General features: G+C 38.7%; 1 protein-coding gene across 1 annotated transcript; it reads left to right on the top strand.

Moving 5' to 3' along the window:
• The first annotated feature begins 16159 nt into the window (after positions 1-16159).
• LOC125725256 (uncharacterized) lies at positions 16160-18425 on the top strand. Its single transcript, XM_049002024.1, has 4 exons — positions 16160-16274; positions 16499-16654; positions 17031-17123; positions 18102-18425. The coding sequence occupies exons 1-4, from the start codon at positions 16173-16175 to the stop codon at positions 18423-18425; spliced, it is 675 nt and encodes a 224-aa protein (XP_048857981.1). The 5' UTR covers positions 16160-16172.
• Positions 18426-18626: the final 201 nt, after the last annotated feature.

An 18626-nucleotide genomic window follows, 5' to 3' on the forward strand; every position in this document is an offset into this window, starting at 1 on the left:
TCTCAATGTATTATTAGTTATGTAATTAATGTCATCTAAAGATGAATGTCATTAATATTATTATTAGAATTAATTTGCATATTTTGAAAATCTATACTTTTCTTCAACACAACTTGCAGCTTCTATCCCAAGCACAATCCACATTTAAAAGCTTATTGACCCAATGATTCTGGTATCACTTACTTTTCAGTAATTTCAAGTAAACATTATCTGTGCTGTATTTGTATGATGAAACCAATCCTTGAGTCCAATATAAAATAACTGAAATAAACACACAGTCATTCAAACTTCAGCACTTTTTAATTTTGTTTTGTCTTTCAATAAAAGCTGCAACATCAAATCCGGCCAGTTCTGATCTGCTTGCCATTTTTGCCTAAAAGTAAATGCTGGTGTTATAAAAAACTATGTCATATAGCTATATTCCAGATTTATTACAGCCAAACACATCTCAGAGTTCAGAGAAACCTCTTCTTCTTACATTTAGGGAAGATGGTGGCGCAGGAGGTAGTGCTATCGTTTAGCAACCAGAGAGTTGCAGGTTTGAGCCCTGGTTTCTCGTGACCCCATCAAAGTGTCTTTGAGCAAGATACTGAACCCCAAATTGCTCCCGGCGTGCAGCTTGGAGCCTTGCATGGCAGCCTCCGCCACCGGTGTGTGGATGGGTGAATGTGAGGCATGAATTGTGAAGCGCTTTCAGTTCTCGTAAGAGTAGAAAAGCTCAGTATAAATGCCGTCCATTTACCATGTATGTTTTGGATTGCTGTGATGTTTTTGTGTGTAGTCAATCGCTCATGTGCCGCAGTAACATTTTCACAGGAATTTGGGAGGTTGAAGTGCTAATTCTATGGGGGTGTATTCAGTGGGAAAGGTGTGTATGTAGGGCATGTCCTCTCCCCCCCCCCTTCGTGGTGTTAGATATTCTGTTTCCCCCCCTGTGTGTTAAGTAGTGGGTTTGCTTTTGCGTGTTTAATAAAAGATTGTACTACACTGCTTGTCCTGGCGTATTGCCTGTGGTTTGAGGGGAGGTTAATCTGTGTGTGTGACCATGAGTGACGCGACATGTGTGCTACAGTATACATCCAGTATGTAACTGTATAAAGTAAAACTCACTGAGTAATATAAAATGCAAATGGATACTGTAATATGAAGCATTGCAGTAAGAGGACAATATTACAGTACAGGGCACATTGTTGGATTACATACCTGATGGCTCTATGAAATGTTTGAATGGTTGAGGACATGGTTGTTCTCCCATCATTCGGCCGACCAGCCTCAGCCATTGTAAGGCCATGATTGAGGACCTAATTATATATATACAGTACTGTGCAAAAGTCTTAGGCAGGCTAAGAAAATGATGTTTAGATTATCCTCGTGTTGGTGTAAAACTATGATATGATGCCTGTCAAAGTGTGTCAGCTTCGCCATTTCAGAACCAGTGCAGCCATGTATTTTTTGACTTGGCCACTAGCAGACCTCATACAGCTAGTCAATCTCTCACTGACTTTTTAAACCAATATATTTAATTATTTAAATAATGGTGAAATTTAACAAAATCATGGAACAGCTGAGCTGCCCCTGAGGAGAAGATTGGGAACTGAAGCGGTGTTCATCTAGCCATCCAGCTAGATATCAGTAACTTTTTAGAAAACAGAAGAAATTATTACTAGTTTTTTAATGTGTTACTCTTAATTTGCAGGCGTTGTAATGTTAAATTGTGTTTTTTGTTCTAAGCCAAAATACTCTTGAATTGGAACTGTTGGTATGGTTATTTCTCCAGGCCTATAGGGGGCGCAGGTTTGCACAGTTTGCTATGTTGAGCCAATTAGTTACTAGGAGAAGTGTGATAGGAAGTGTTGCTCATGGGTGAAGCAAGACATGGTGTGTTTCTTCCGATCCAAAGCCATCCACTCCGTTAAATCCCTTTGAGTGGCAATATGAGTAAGTTTATTAATTATATTTACTTTTAAGACAAGGTATATGACATTTTTTGAAGTGATTTGGAAATGTTTGATGTGTTTTATATGTCCACATAAGTTCAACCAAAGCTAATGTTTATGTGACATTGCTGGATTCTGTATCATTTCAGTTTCACACTTTTTTGCATTAAATCCTGTCCAAATACAACACGTGCCTGTTCCTTGGAGGAAGTGATGCAAGAGAGAGTTTAGCTGGCTGTGAATCTCAATATAGGACACTAGGTCACATTGGGTGCAACAGTACAATATATGTTGATTATGATTCTTTTTAGTTCCACAGTACATGCAGATACTAAAATCCAAGCATGCACTCTTAGGTTAATTGCTATCAGTTTATATAAAGATTTATAGAAATTTCAGTCAGAGACTAGCTTCTGATATAGAAAGAATGTTTACATTTTTTTGGCCGTGGAATAGTTTTTCAGTGCTGCATGTAGTTTCTCTTTATTGTTTGAATAGGGCACACTTACGCATCAACAAGTGCAGTGGCAGTTGTGATGTTCTCGCATATGAGAAAATACAAGGACAACTTTTATTAAAGAAAACGAAAGGCTTTACTCTCCATACTCCAGTCAATTGCATGCATAGGCCTACTGCCGCATCTCACTTTGCCAACTTCCGCTTCCGTGCGGCTCAGGAGGATCAGGCTGCAGAACACTGGAAAGGGGTCCACAGCTCAAGGGGACCACCAGAGGACAGATGGAGTGGAACCGGGAACCAAGGGATTTGCCAGTGACTGGCACTCACTGTTGTTTTCGACTACAATAAAAACAGCTGTACTGGCTAAATAATGAGCATACAAAAGGAAAAAAAGACATGGATAGGAATAAAAAAGTAATTAAAAATAGAAAAACAACTGAAGAGTCATTCACACTGAACACGCGTCTCTGCTCTCAGGACGATGATCCTGCCAACTGCGCCAGACTGTGACAGACCGAACTACAAAACTGTAGACTCAGTGGACAGCTGACTACGCCACCCTAGGAATTTCATCCAGCTTTCCATTGAGACTACAGTTTTGCAGTCTGTTCTGCAAAACAATGTATTAAAAAGTGCAGTGTTATACATGACACTGTAATTAGTTCAATTCAAGAGATGTACTATCAAGTTATAATAGTGTGATTATCATAATCACACAAATATATGAATTCCTCTGATACTGAATTAAACAACCCTTTATGCTGTCCCTTATGTGAATTAGTAAAAATCTCCATAGTCATATGCAATTCCAATTCCCCCTTTTATTTATTTTATGGGAGACAGACAGCAGTGTATTATTATATTATATATATTATAATTATATAATTATCCATCCATCCATCCATTTTCCAAACCGCTTATCCTATTGGGTCGCGGGGGATCCGGAGCCTATCCTGGAAGCAATGGGCACGAGGCTGGGAACAACCCAGGATGGGGGGCCAGCCCATCGCAGGGCACACTCACACACCATTCACTCACACATACACACCTATGGGCAATTTTGCAACTCCAATTAGCCTCAGCATGTTTTTGGACTGTGGGGGGAAACCGGAGTACCCGGAGGAAACCCCACGACGACATGGGGAGAACATGCAAACTCCACACACATGTGACCCAGGCGGAGATTCGTACCCAGGTACCAGAGGTGTGAGGCAACAGTGCTAACCACTGCACCACCATGCCGCCCCTTATATAATTATATTATATTATAATTATTATATATATCATTATATTAGGGTGCCCCTCGCAGAAGGTAAATTTAATCTTATTTAATTACATTTTCTATATAGCGTCAGATGACAGCAGACGTCATTTACTGTAAGGTTACCTTTACTATAGAAGATATAACAGCTCCCAAAGTTCTTCATCTGATACAGAAAACATACGCCTGACAGATGTTGAAGTTTATTCCGTCTTTATTCTTCTAGACACCGTGAAAAACTATAAAATAAAGATATTATTAAATTCCTGCATTACATTTAATCTTACAAGACATTCTAAAAGATCCATGATATTACCGCTAAACAGCGGCTCATACATCACCGCAATTCCACTTTTCAATACAAGACAACAAGTAAATACAATAAATATAAATTACCGTGTGCGCCTTCTGACTAAATGCTTAGGAGTTATTACAGATCCTGCCGTGATAAGCCGACAAACCACAAGTTGACTCCATGAATCTCCCAGCATGCATTTACTCCTACCCTATTCCGTCACATGACCATGTATTCAAGGGTTAACACGGATCAATTAAATAGTCAGCAGAGGGCACTGGCATACATTTCACAGTATACATTCTATATTAAATCAAACCAGCAAAAGGTGATTATAAAATAACCGTCTTAGCAACAGTTACAGAGTGGCGTAGTCACCCTTTCGCTCTATAGCGCCCCCTACCCCTACTATGATTATAATTATAATATTTGCCTCATGTGCAGTTACGCTGGTTAAATTACCTGGAAATGTTATTAACTGCACATTCTCCTAGAAACTAACAACGGTGCTCACTCAGGTATATTTATAATGGTCAGAAAGCTGATGTAAAGTCTGATATAGTGCTGAATGTGTTATTTTGTAGACAGTAATAGGTTTAATTAATTTTATATTCCATTACTGTAGAAAGCTATACTTGCTTACTTAAGGTATTTTGCGTTATTAATGTGTGATTTAAATGCAGGTAGTTTTATTACAGTCAGCTTTTATTCACAGTGAGTAGCTTGAGACAGTGACAGAGAGAGAGAGAGAGAGAGAGCAGACAGGCAGGTGAAGATGAAGGTGTATTAGGGAGGAGGGGGGAGGAGCTTGGACCTTCACCAAATCAGCCAAATGTAAATGTCACGTCTATCAAACAGGAGACCCTGCTTTCAGGAGAAATGGTTTAAAGATCACACTGGGCTCCATTACAGCCCCCCCCCCCCCCCCCCCCCGTCTTAAGGGGGGTTCTTTGTTTCTACTGTGCAAAATAATTTGTAACACAAATGTCTAAACCGGCATGAAAGACACATTCAGCTCTTGTGAAGACTGGCATGTGAAACTGGAAAAGGCACTGGGGAAATTCAGTGCACATAAAGACAGGCAGTGCCACAGATTAGCACTGATGACATGGATTCAGAAGATCAATCCTGTTAATATTCAACCTTCAGATGAGCTGGAAAGAGCAGCAGCAAGTGAGGAAAAATCTTCTGAAGTTAAGTACTTGGCACGGCAAGGCCTGGCTTTTCGAGGTGTTGGTAAGGAGAGTGGGAATTTCAAGCAGCTTCTAATGCAAACAGCAGAGGGCGATGCAGAGCTGACCATGTGGCTGAAAGGTCACTTTGATTTCACCAGTGCTGTTTAACTGTGACGCCTGTTCCTGGGTTGCCCTCAGTCCTTGTTATTGGTTATGATTCTCACTGTCCTGCATTGTGTCTTGTTAGCTGTGTATTTAAGTGCCTGTTCTGCTTCTGTTCTTTGATGCTTCATTATAGCTGTATGATGTATGTATGTATATAGTTCTCTAGTTGTGTTTATTCCATCATTTAGTTCATTCCTGGTCATTTGCTGTTTATTTTGGATCCATCCTGATCCTTTTGGTTTTGATGTGTGTGTTGTAATAAACCCTATTTTCCACCCGTGTCATGCACTGCCGCAACCAGAAGAGGGCAGAAGATATGGCACAAAAACAAAGGAAGAAGCCTAACTTTAAAAAGAACAAAAAACATCAAGACTCATCCAGCATGGGGTGGTGGGTTAACGAATAACACAAACAATCAAAGAATAAGCAAACAAAAGAGTGAAAAGATGCAGAGATGACTGAGAAGCAGGGGATGACTGGACAAGAGATGACAGGACCAGAAGACAGGAGGGATACAGGGAGAGCGGAGAAGACAGTATAACTGAAGAATGGGAGAAGAGGAGAGACCGCAGAGGAAGGAGAACATAGATGACTGGAGGGGAGGGAATATAGGAGCAACAGAGAGAAGGAGGAAGGGCTGCGGAGGAGAAGACAGGATAAGAGGGCAAAATGTGAGCAGAGAAGGACAAACACCCCCACTGCCCACCAAAGTGCACTTGTAAGTAAACCACAATTTTAGCCTTGGGCTCAATATCTGGACTTGTTTCTGTGTAGCAATGCATAGAATCCTTGACACTGGTTATGACTGTACTGTATTAGTCCTAAACCTGCCATTATAGTGTAAGAAGAAAAGATTTAAAAAAAATAAATAATTTTACAAAAAGGTAGAGCGATGTAGCCCCTGGAGAAGTCCCCCCCCCCCCCCCCAAAGCCCTGTTTGTTCCTTTCTAGCTACCAGATGAAACTCACAATGCACCCCAACGCCACCTAACTTCTCTTCCACATGATGCACCTTATTTACCCTTTGACTCCTGTCCATTATTGAGCGTTTTTCTATCCATTTGATTATCAGCTTATTACACTGTATGTACATTAGTCAGCCACATATACTGTATGGCTTTGTTTTCCGGACAGTCTGGGCTACTCAGATATGTCATAATTCGATGTGTAAATGCTGACAGTCTTGATATTATCCTTCTTATCAGGAAAAACTACTTGTGCATATAGATATTTCTCAATTTTTAGTCTCATCAAATATAAAAATTGGCAGGCAGTACAAATATAATCTTATAAATGCTGAGATTAGAGTATCTGCGATGCAGGAATGCAGAGGTTTCATTGGGGACCTTTCTATGGCTTAGTACTGTGAAGGAGTACATGGTTAGTGCCAGGCGCAAATGAATATCTTTCATTTTGCATACATTTGGAAACTTGTTGAAGTTGTCTGATAGTCAGTAATACATGGTTTAATTATTATGGTTGTTTATTTATTACCTTATAACATCTGAAAGAAACTGAAATAGGAAAGCTTATTTTAGTTTATGGTCCACTGGATAAACACAGACATTACAGACGGTTTTAGAGTCTAATGCTGAATGTTTTCGCTATCATTTTTCTGCCTGGATATGCTGTGATTGGTGCAGTGAAATTTGTGAATGTGTTTGTGGTCAGTATCATAGCCTCAGACAACAAACCAACGCTGTAGCGCGTCACTGTGTTTACATGTGAGAGGGGTTCCAGTTACATAATGGGCTCGTTCTAATTCAACTGTTTTGACGGAGCTCGACAAACCTAAAAAATAAATGCTGGTGTTATCAAAAACTATGTCATATAGCTATATTCCAGATTTATTACAGCCAAACACATCTCGGAGCTCCGAGGAACCTCCTTCTCCTTACATTTCTCTCCAACCCACTCTTCTCATCCCTCCATCCCTCAAATACTGTTACATTTGTCTTTATTCCACACTCACACCCTATCTTGATCATGCTCTGACTGCATGGCATCCATATACAGGGCAAACTATTTTACAGTCTTATCTAGTATAATAGGACATAAACATTGAATTTGATCGTTATCTTTTATTTTCATATTAGAAAACAACGCATGAACATGAAGGGATCGTTTGCATTTTCAACCAACCCCTTCGCAAACCCCCCAGCGGAATACTGGCCGCGGACCGGGGTGGGAATCCCCAAGCTGGAAGACTGTACTGCGTCATGTTAACATTAGCTAGCTAGTTATGGATACAGAGTGCACCGGACTAAAACTGTAAAGTACGCATGGTATGATATAGTAAAACACTTACTAACTGGTAATGCACGTTAGCATTACGTTAAATGACCACTTTACTTGTTACTTACCAGAATCGTCTCCTATATGTTCGCCGAATGACAGCAGGCAGAAGGCGGCGCGTTTTTCAGAAACACACCGGAGTTAAACTTACGCTGCGTTATTTACCGGCACTTCTAACACCAACATTTGCAGCCATTAACTCATAGGTGGTAGTAACACTGAAATTACTTTCTCTGCGTCAAAATAAGGTAACACTGTGATTTTGATACTTTATCATTTCCTTTAATTTAACCGTAGCTTCCTCCCATTCCTCCGTCTCTGCTTATTGACATTTAGGAGAGTGGCAGATATAAATTAACGATGCAAATTATCAAACACTTAAGAGACAGACACAACACTGAAGAGATGACAAAGACACAGTTTGAAAAGTAAATATATGTTTTATTGTAAATCTCTTATCTTAACTTAGCCTATCTTATACGTTAACAGCCTATCTTATCATATGTTAATCTATCTTATATTTTAACTTAGCCAATCTTATGATATTTTAACTTAGCCTGTCTTATCATATGTTAACTAATCTTATTATGTTTTAATTTACCATATCTTAATCTATTTCATCTAAGCCTCTTATCCGATCCTATCTTATATCTATAATAATCCTTAAACAACATCTCTATTATCCCTCCGTCCCCGGCCATAACCCACAAGTCCATCACCAGTAATGTCTCTGTCAGTCCTCCGTTTCCGGCCATAACCCATGAGTCCGTGCATTCGTTGCAGGAGTTGCTGCTCGGCGGAATGCTGACGCTGCCCCTGGCCTCTCTCTGCTCGCAGGGCGCAGGAGCCGTTGCTGTTAGGGGTGGGAATCTTTAGGTACTTCGCGATCCGATCCAATTACGATTCTGGGATCCACGATCCGATTCCAAAACGATTCTTCATATACATTTTTTTTGCAAATATGCTTAATTTAAAATTTAAATTATATGTTTTTTGTTCATAGTTAGAATCTCTGTTTGACAGTATTTCAATTTTTTAAATGACAAAGTGAAATAAAGACTTTTATTGATTTTATTTTAACAAAATTATATCAGGATGAACAATTACTAAGAACAATTGTAACAACAAATCAACAAATGTGTTGTTTTCAGTTTGTTTAGAACCTTTTAACAAAGGAAGGAATGTCTTTTATTTATTTTTGTTTAGAACCTTTAGAATTATCTTCAGCCGCGAGCTTAAACTCATCCGTGATGTAGTGAGCCGTAATGGTGACATACGAGTCTGTTGAAATTCATGTCCATGCATTGCATGTTATTGCAATCCTGTCCATATTACTTATTGATTCTAAAATTTGAGCTTTAGTCTCCCTGTAGAGTGCGGGTATTGCAGTGTCACTGAAATAACGTCGTGACTGCACACTATTTCTTGGCTCAAGCACCTGTAACATTGAGCGAAATCCTTCGTTCTTCATTACAGAGTAAAGCCAAATCTTTGGCAATGAAACCCGCCACTGACCGTGTAATTCGTTTTGCTTTTTCAGAATTGGATGGAAGCTTTGCTACTTGCTCAAGGGTCCTTTGAGTGAAACCGGTGCTGGGCGCGATCGGGACCGAAGTCCGTTCCTGCAGCTCTGAGTGGAACCGTGTTATATGCTTCTTCATATTAGTAGTGTTCCCGAAATACTTAAATTTGGCGCGACAGACTTTGCACACAGTATGGCTTTTATCAACGACCCCTTTCTCTTTGTCTTCACAAAATCCAAAATGTTGCCACACAGTCGATTTTAAATTTGATGGTGCAGGATGTAGTTTGTCCACTGTTCAAATGAAGAGCAGCATATGTAAGAGGCGAGCGTTGTAATGTTTATTTTTCCGGCGCGCAGTCGCAATTTGATAGAACACAGAATCGATTCTGAATCTTTGAGAATCGATTTTGAATCGTTAGAGAAAGAAAAAAGATGCATCGATGCATCGATTTTTTCTCTCACCCCTAGTGTGTATATATATATATATATATATATATATATATATATTACATATTATTATTTATTTTTATTATTATTATTATGTCACTCATATCCTTAGCCCGACATACAGATATATGTGTTGTTTTAATGAGTTTACATGTGTTTAAAGCATGTGGGAGGGGTATGTTAAGGCTTAAACCTAAAAAAAATGTATATGGTCTTTCTGTATCGTGGATTTTCACCTATCGCTGATGGGTCTGGAACGCATCTTCCGCGATAGGCGGAGGATCAAATTTTCCTTTTTAACCTGATTTGACTTCAACCCTCTTATTTTGTTAACAGAGTGTGCGGGGGAATACAAAGGATTACAGTGGGTAATAGGTGATTTATATTGACCTTAATTGTCACCCAAGTGACTCTGGACAATAAGTTCAATAATGCTTCCCAAAAGCTTCTCTCTTTTTCACTAGTTACACTTCATTACACCGAAATCAAGGAAGAATCAAATGTACAAGCCCATTATACAAAATATAACATGCAAACACATAAAAAATATTTTGTAAAAACATTAAAAACAGATTAATATATATTGTGCAATTTGAAACTTTACATTTAGACCTCACTTAGAAAATGCAGGTGATGACCAGCCCAACCAGCAGTTCCGTCTGGTTGTACAGAATACCTACTCAATTAAATTTTGAGGTCATGACTAAACTAAATTTCAGCTCTGCCTTTAACATCACCAGTTAGATGAAACTGATCATTGCAGTGGGAAATACAGTGAAGCCATGAAACATACTAGATGTAAATATATTAATTTTCACATACACTTGAGCTCAGTGAATTCAAGCGTGTCATACACTGTAAAAAAAAAATCCACCAAAAAATGGAAAATGTACTGGCAGAAAATTACCAGCACATTTTCCGTTACGTTAATGGACTCTTCCTTCAATTTACAAATATTGTAAATTCAGTTTTCCACAGTTTCTTAAATGATAGTTTATTTTCATTTTTAATTCTTCATTCTGCCAATGCAGATTTGTTTGTTTAATAAACGGTGTTGTTCATAAAAGTACAAGAAGTAATTTGAGAATATAGTGATTCACTACATTGATTATTTTTCATAACTCAATGGCCCATAAACATACAGTTATCCATCTGAAGCTGGATTTAAACCAGCAAACTTTGGATTACAAGCCCAAATACTTGAGCTACTGAGCCACACACTTACACTGACTCAGCTTAAGTTGCAGAGACACAGTGGACTTTCTGTTGGATGTCAGACAGAACGGCAAAGGACCCCTCACTAACAGGAACCTAAAACACACAAACACTTGGGAACACTTCAAATGCGTGATCTGACTCTGCAAGGGGAGAACATGTTCATGTGGAGTCTTGGCTTTTCACAACGTTTCATTCCTGCTTATAGCTAAGGTTTTTTTTAGCCGTCGTCACTCTAAGGTTGCCCATTAATGGTTTGGAATTGGGAATGTAAAGCTGTTTTGTTAGCATGTCTGCCTTACAATTCCTTTACTGTAAGTCGAGGCCTGCTGGAGCTCAATTCTGCTTCATGGCACTTGTATTTACTCTTTATTTTGTATTACATTATGTGTGAGACTAACCCCTTTCTCTACCTCTCCATTCCTCCTGTCGAGCTCCATACAGAACTAGTGGAGAAAAGGGGTGCTTGGAGGGGGGACGATATCTCTGGATGCCCACTTAAGAAATATCTGCGTTACCTTCCAATACACCTTCCAAACTTAAGTGGATTGAACATGGGTGCTGTTGAATTAATAAAAAAATGCACTGTATTAAAATTATTTTGTTTATATAACATAAAATTGAACTATAAACATGAAATTTAAATCTGTTTATATATTGACAAAATAATAATTCAGAATTTTGAACCCTCATTGAACAAAATTAAACCTAATAAGGACAAATGGAAAGCATTGAAATTATCCTCATGGGGGGAAAGTTAATGTTACTAAAATGGTTGTGGTGCCTCAAGTTAATTATCTCTCTATGATGCTTCCATTTAATATTCCGGAAAGGATATTTGAACAGTACGAGAGTATAGTAAAAGATTTTTGTAGGGAAAGAAAAAACCTATAGGATTAAAATTACTTCGCCCAGAGACAAGGGAGGTCTAGGATTGCCAGATGTTAGATTATATAGCATGTCATTTGAAATAGCCAAACTCTACTATCACTGGAAGAATGTGAATTCTGATGTGGACTGGGATAGCTATCGAGAGCAATTTGGCTTCACTATTTCAACCTCTGCACATTCTGTCACAATGGGGGGACAATATAAGAAACACAAACCCGATAATATCTTTTTTGAGGAATATATGGATCAAAATACATAAGAAGCTTAAAGTATCACATGACATGCAGCCATATTCCTCAATTTGGCACAATCCTGAAATACAAATAGGAAAAAGTATGGAAACAATGGCAAGAAGATGAATGGTCAAGAATACTTTCTAGAGTGGGGAAATATTATAGGGAAGTAAAAGGTACATTTATTCAGTATAAAATTATACACAGATAATACTGGACACTAGTTAGACTAAATAGAACTGGACTAATTAATACTGATTAGTGTTGGAATTTTAGAAGGCAGGTGGGGGCTTATTTACACATGCTGTGGCAGTGCTCTCAGGTATATCCATTTTGGGGTAGAGTTCTTGGTCTCCTGGACAAATGGCTAGGCTTTACTTTACCCCACAAACCCGACTCTGTCTGCTAGGAGATAGAGTGGAATTGCCAAAGGTGAATAATAAACAGTTTAAGGCTGTGATGGTGGGACTCATAACTGCCATGAGGGTAATATTAAGGCATTTTAAATCCTCAATAATCCGCAATATATAGGAATGGACCGATGAGATGATTAAGGCAGCTTCATATGAAAAAATGTTGGACAGACTAAATGGGAAACAAGATATGATGAAAATGTGGGAACGTTTCTAGGGCCATGTTTTTGAAGGATAAATGGCTGGGAGGTTGAACTAGTGATTGGTCATATTGTTTTATAAATGTGAATGGCTGAAGTGCTGTAACTTTTTGGTTTGAAAAATAAGAAAAATTTGAATTACAAAATAAAATGCTCTTAGAAAGTAATTTCATGTAACTACTAGTCTTAAAATTAATTACATCCAACAGTACATTTTTTAGTGTAGGTAAGTAGATGGATCGATAAAATTAAATAATTATTACAAATCACAAATAACTATTACAGTCAAGGCCAAAAATATTGGCACCCCTGCACTTGTGTCAAAAACACACCCCTTCTCCTAGAAAATTGTTGCAATTACAGATGCTTTGGCATTGTCATTAATTTCTCTTGTTGGCACTTGAAGAAAACAAAAAGAGGAAGAAGGAGACATTCCACGTAAAAGGGCACCTGCCCTTCTCATATTGTCTCAAAAACCCAAAGCCAGTCAGAGTGGTCTGGGGGTGGTTGTACACCCAAATAGGCCATTTGATCCATGTTGATCTTAGTCTTTCTCATGATGGTGGGTAAATCTGGGGTGGCTCTTGTGGTCCTCATATGAAGTCTTTGGTGCACATTAAGTGAAGCAGATACAGGCCACCCATTGTGTACCTCTGTGCCATTTAAATGGGCTTGCAATCTGAAGAGGTCTGAGGGCACAGTGATTTAACACTGGTCCACTTTTTCTTATGGCCTTGAGCCAGGTCATGACAATATCTTGTGTAGCACTAATGACGTAATGGCATCTGCTCATGTTATCTCATAACTTGAAGCTGTTAGTGCAGCACAACCCACACGGCACCAACAAGACATTGAGAACAATCCCAGCAGCCCTCGGCTCTCTTACCCAATGCTGTTATAAGGGGACCAAACTTCTTTAAATTTCGCTTCCACAGTGGCTTTTGAAAAAAATAAGCAAATCACGCAATGCTATTGAAATTATTAAAACATAGAGATTAACAGTCAGATATGTTTTATGATTTTAAATGAGGAAGTGATATATTGGATATAACATGAATGTATTTCTTATTTCTTTTTTTTTGGGTTTTCTGTGGTGAGAAATGAAAGCTACAGGCATGTAAATATTGCTTCCTGTAGTAACTTGTAAAATTTTCCTCATTGTTAACAGTCACATTACATGTGAAGGTGTCAGTCAGTGGAAACACATACTGAGATACGTTGGACAGCTGTCCTGTCTTAATGCCCTTCATCTTAATTTGACAGAAGATAACAATCATTCCAGAGAATAAAAGTCAGTATCTCTTATGGAAATTTCAAAGATTAGGCCTATTTGCCCTTTTTCATAAGCACCGATTCTAATGCTGTTACTACACCTGCATTGCAAACATACATGTAAGATTCTATATATATGAGTATCGTGAAGAGGTCAGTGAAACAAGAGTTAAACGCGTATTGGGTCTCTCTCACACAGCCGCTCTGACTTGAGAAGGTGTCAGTCAGTGGAATCAGACAGTGAGATACTTTGGTCAGTCGTCCTATTCGTTCAGCACCAGCCCATCAAGCAGAGGTTTCAGCACCATGGACAGTGACCTGTGTTAAACTGGCCTCAGGTTCCTACATTGGCTCTGTGGAATTTTCTGTAAATAATTAAATGCCTCCAACCCCCTACATGCGGAAATGTTTCCCCTCCCCCAGACCGTTTCATGTTGTATCCTCAGTATCTGTGTATTTGATACAATATGGCTGTATGAGATGTCAGTCAGTTTACTGCTGTATATATTAATCCTCAGTGGAACATTTGCTGCTCTATTGATGTGTCGCTGATGCTCCCTGTTTCCTAAGTCTAGTTTTCTCAGATGAAGCAGTTCACCCCTTAAGTTAGAAGACGTTTCCTGTTAATTGCTCTTGTTTGAACAGGGGTTCCCCGCATACAGAGGAGAAAAGCCCCCACTTACAAATCAGCATCCATTTTCTGCGAGTGACGTCCCTGCACAGGATCACCAGATGTTTTTCGTTAGCTCATCTCTTATCTTGCTGCCTCCCAAGGTCCCTGGTACAGAGCCCTCCAGTCCTGGTGGCAGCTTGGCTGCACAGGCTCCGGAACAAAAGCCCCGACCTGAGAAAAGGCTGAGATGCCATTACTGTACAAAGGTCTGCGAGACGACCAGGCTTTGTGCTACTTGTATATGTTATGTCAGCAAACCACACACATGTACATGTACAACACTAGTGCAGAGCATTTGCAATGTTTTTGATTGGTTATTGTTCAGTGTTCATTCATACACTCTAAAAAGAGAATTTGAGCTGTAGTTGAGGTAAAGCAATATTTTAAATGATTATTATTCAGTTTTCTGCTTTAGTCACGGTTATATGTGTTTTGGGTTTCCCTCAACTTGAAATTACAACCTGTTCTCTTAACTTGCTATTCTCATTTAAACCAAAGAGCTCTAATTAAGTTCCACTTATTGTGCGTCGTGCATCTGACGTCATGACGTCAAAGTCTTCCAGAATATTCCTGCTGCGCGGTTAAGACGCCATTATCTCGTTAAGGTGACTTCCAAAGAAAAGTAAGTATATAATACTGTTTTTAAAGTGTATTGTGTGGTGAAATAATGTATCCTGCTACATATTTATTGGTTTTCCTATGTTGGTGAGATTTTGTTGTTGAAGTAGTAAACTGAATCAGACCAGCTATCGTCAGGTTATGCGAACTCACGCGGTTTCGCGCTGTGGCCATATGATTCACCGCCATCATGATTCACCGCGAGTTTTTGGCGCTGTGAGTACGTTTCCATCTTTATGTGCGAAAAATTAAACGTTTGATTTTTTTGTCGGTCCTCGCGGAATATAACGTTTTTCTTAATAGCAGTAAAAGTTTAGTGAAACTTCTACTGCGCGCGCGTGTGCGTGCACGCGCTCTCGGCATGGGCAGCCATAACTTAAATTTGGAACGTTTTTGCTACCGCGATTTTGAGGACGGCTGTGCGTTAGTTACAATATTGAAAGGCAATTTTTGACATACTGTATTCTGTTCTCGGGAACGTGTACAAATACAGCAATGAACAGTGTCCTGTGGAAATGTACTTATATCAGCTGGTGGTCGGTGTTTATGCATATGAAAATGGTAAGCATTAACTAAGCATTACATCCAATTCCTCCGTTTTCCTACGATACAGAACTACTGTTGGAGAAGGGCAACTCAGAGTATGATGTACACCACAAAATGTTGACTCTGACCTCTCGAATAAAGACTGATATCTTGAACAGACTAGCAGAAGAAATCTACCAATACAAGGCTTACCCAGAGGATGTACATTTTAGTTCAGTAGCGGAGGCCTTAATCAAAAGGCACCCTTGTTTGAAAGAACCTGGATCATTCAATGGTTGCTACGGTTGGAAACAGCGACTCAAATACAAAATGGGAAATTATAGGACTCATCTGAAATTACAGGGTTGTCCAGAACTGTCAGTGAACTCCCTGAAAGCAAAAGCTCCTAAAGATGCTTTCCCTGCTAAAAAAGTGAAAAAGCCAAAACGAGCAGAAGCAAACTTTTATCCAGGCTTCCCTGTTGGTGAGACTGTGGAAAGTCTTGAGAAAGAGAGGCTCGAACTTCTGACAGAGATTAATAGAAAGAACAATGAGAGAGTAGTTGCAGTCAAAATGGCTTCTACATTTGCCTACCGACGACAGGAGGTAGTCAACCAAGAACCCGCCATAAAGGACTTCAAGGATAGATGGCCTGCATTGTTCTGTCCAAAAGAGGTAATGAGAAATTTAGTGACCTTAGTGATCTTGTTTTTTGGTGGTGGTTTTTTTTTAAAAATTTTTTTTTTACATTCACTTGGTCATAATTTGTATAAAATTGTTCTTACTAACAGTTATACACACATTTGTCATACTTTTGGGGGCATGTTACTGTACAGTGAGATTGTATGTAGACTAAGATAATCATTTGCACTTTTTTGGACTGCCCTTTTTTATTTCAGATTAATGCAGAGTTCCAGAGGCTCATGGCAGTCCCTCTTGAAGAAAAATTCATGGCCCAGTTAGACCTGCACTCAAGTCAGCTCATCAGAGTCGTCCGTTCTAAAGGAGGAACAACCCGGCAAAAGACTGCTCACATTATTGAAACTTTGGACCAGGTAAACATGCTTAACACTAAGGGCCCGTGATTGTTTCGTTTCCTAACTAAATGTGTTGTCAGGTATTTACTTTATAACACATACCTTTACATAAAACTAATACTAATGTTACTTACTGATATGGTAACAAGGCATGTTTTTTTGCACTTCAACTTGCAAATGATTCATAGAATTAGGTTATCACTAGCAAATGTTAATTCCTTCCCTTATTTGACCTAGGGTAAATATTGTCAATTTAAAAAAGAAAAACACAAATGTTTCATTTGAAAAAGTTTTCCTAAATATTAATGTTGTCCCTATATGTATTTTTTCCCTTCAGAGTGTCTATATAAACAAGTGTCAAAATAAGTGAAACTTATAAAGATTGTCATTTCAGACAGAGGACATTCATCTTCGGAGGGAATCGGTTCTGAAAGCACTCATCATCTTTCTGGGGGAAGATCCAGATGATCTGATCAAGGAATATTTTGTAAGTTTCAAGTAATTTGTATGTCTACACATCTTAATAAAAGGGACACACATAAATATTCTAGATTACTATCTAGAGTCTAGTCTAGTTTGTAATAGGGGTGTAAAGGATCACAAAAGTCATGGTCACAGATTTTAAGTTACAGATCAAATAATTTTTTGGAACAGCCCTACCCCCAATAAAATGTTAAAAGAAAATTGTCTGTGTGGAGCAGCTGAGGTCATACAGACACAGATAAGAGGCTGCAACAGAAATATCATAACTGTATTTTCACATCTGCTAATCTCACTCACTAGTCCTTTCAAGGGCTAATAAACTGCTCTATTATAATATTATATTAAATGATGTTGGATTCATATTACACTGCTCCACCTGCCACTACTGTCATCGTCAACTGCTTTGTGCGTTGTTCACATGAGCAGACAACTACTTTGCATCTTCACACAGCAGTTTTGTGTGAATATGTAGGGAATAAGTAGATCTGCTCTAAAAAAGCAACTGTAGCAGTAAAACTGTTTATAATATTGTTAAAATCAGGAAATCATCTGTAGTTCATGTGTCAAACCATCGAGGGTGATCAAAACAGATTGCACATCAGCTGCAGTCCCTTACAGCACTAGCTTGATCTATTTTAGATATAATAAAGTAAAAATGTTACCTAATGTTTAACACAGTGTTGCGTTCTGTAATGTTACTATTACATTGGGCCTGTTCAAAAATCTTGCCAAAATAAACTGTTCAGTAATCGTGGTCTATAGTATGTATATGGTCATGATGATGATTTTTTTTTCTTGCCGTAATCGAGCAGCCCTAATACTTAACAGTTCATAAACTGTGCTGTTAGATTTTTGTATTCTCTTTAAGGTGAAATCAGTGAGTTTTCACATTAACAATGGAATGATTAAATTATTGTTCCATAAAGCATGAATATTTACTTTGTAACCTGATGTATCTGATGTTTTGTGTACTGTACTGTAGGACTCGACTGCAGATAATGCACAGAAGGACCTGGAGCAGCTCACCATGGGAGTGTTTGTGATACGAAAGGAAGGGGAAGGACCACAGGAGCCAGCTGAAAAGATAGGCATCGTCATTGAGGGAGTGGAGGTCTTGAATGAACTTAATTCAGTTGCTTCTGCTTGTGCCCTGCTTCTGGGTTTGATATATGAACTCAATCTGGCTTATCCAAAATGTCTCCATTTCACTTTTGAAGTGCTTCAGAAAATTATCATGGAGCTTGACAAGCACAAGATGTCCCCCAAAGTTCAGAACCTCTTTTGCAGGCTTAAAAGCTCAGAGTGATGACATTCTGCAAATGCATTGCTCCTCTGGACCAAACTTTTTTTTTTCCCCCCCAATTCAAAATTTCTTTTGGGGAACTAAAGGAAGACAATGATATTAAAACAAGAGTATTTAAATGTAAAATGGAGTCTGTTGTTGGGCTGTTGGACGTTCTTTGTTTGTTGAGCTGGCCTCAAACCAACAACAACAACAACAAATTTA

Source organism: Brienomyrus brachyistius, unplaced genomic scaffold (genome assembly GCF_023856365.1).
Source record: "Brienomyrus brachyistius isolate T26 unplaced genomic scaffold, BBRACH_0.4 scaffold63, whole genome shotgun sequence".
Taxonomy (NCBI): Eukaryota; Metazoa; Chordata; class Actinopteri; order Osteoglossiformes; family Mormyridae; genus Brienomyrus; species Brienomyrus brachyistius.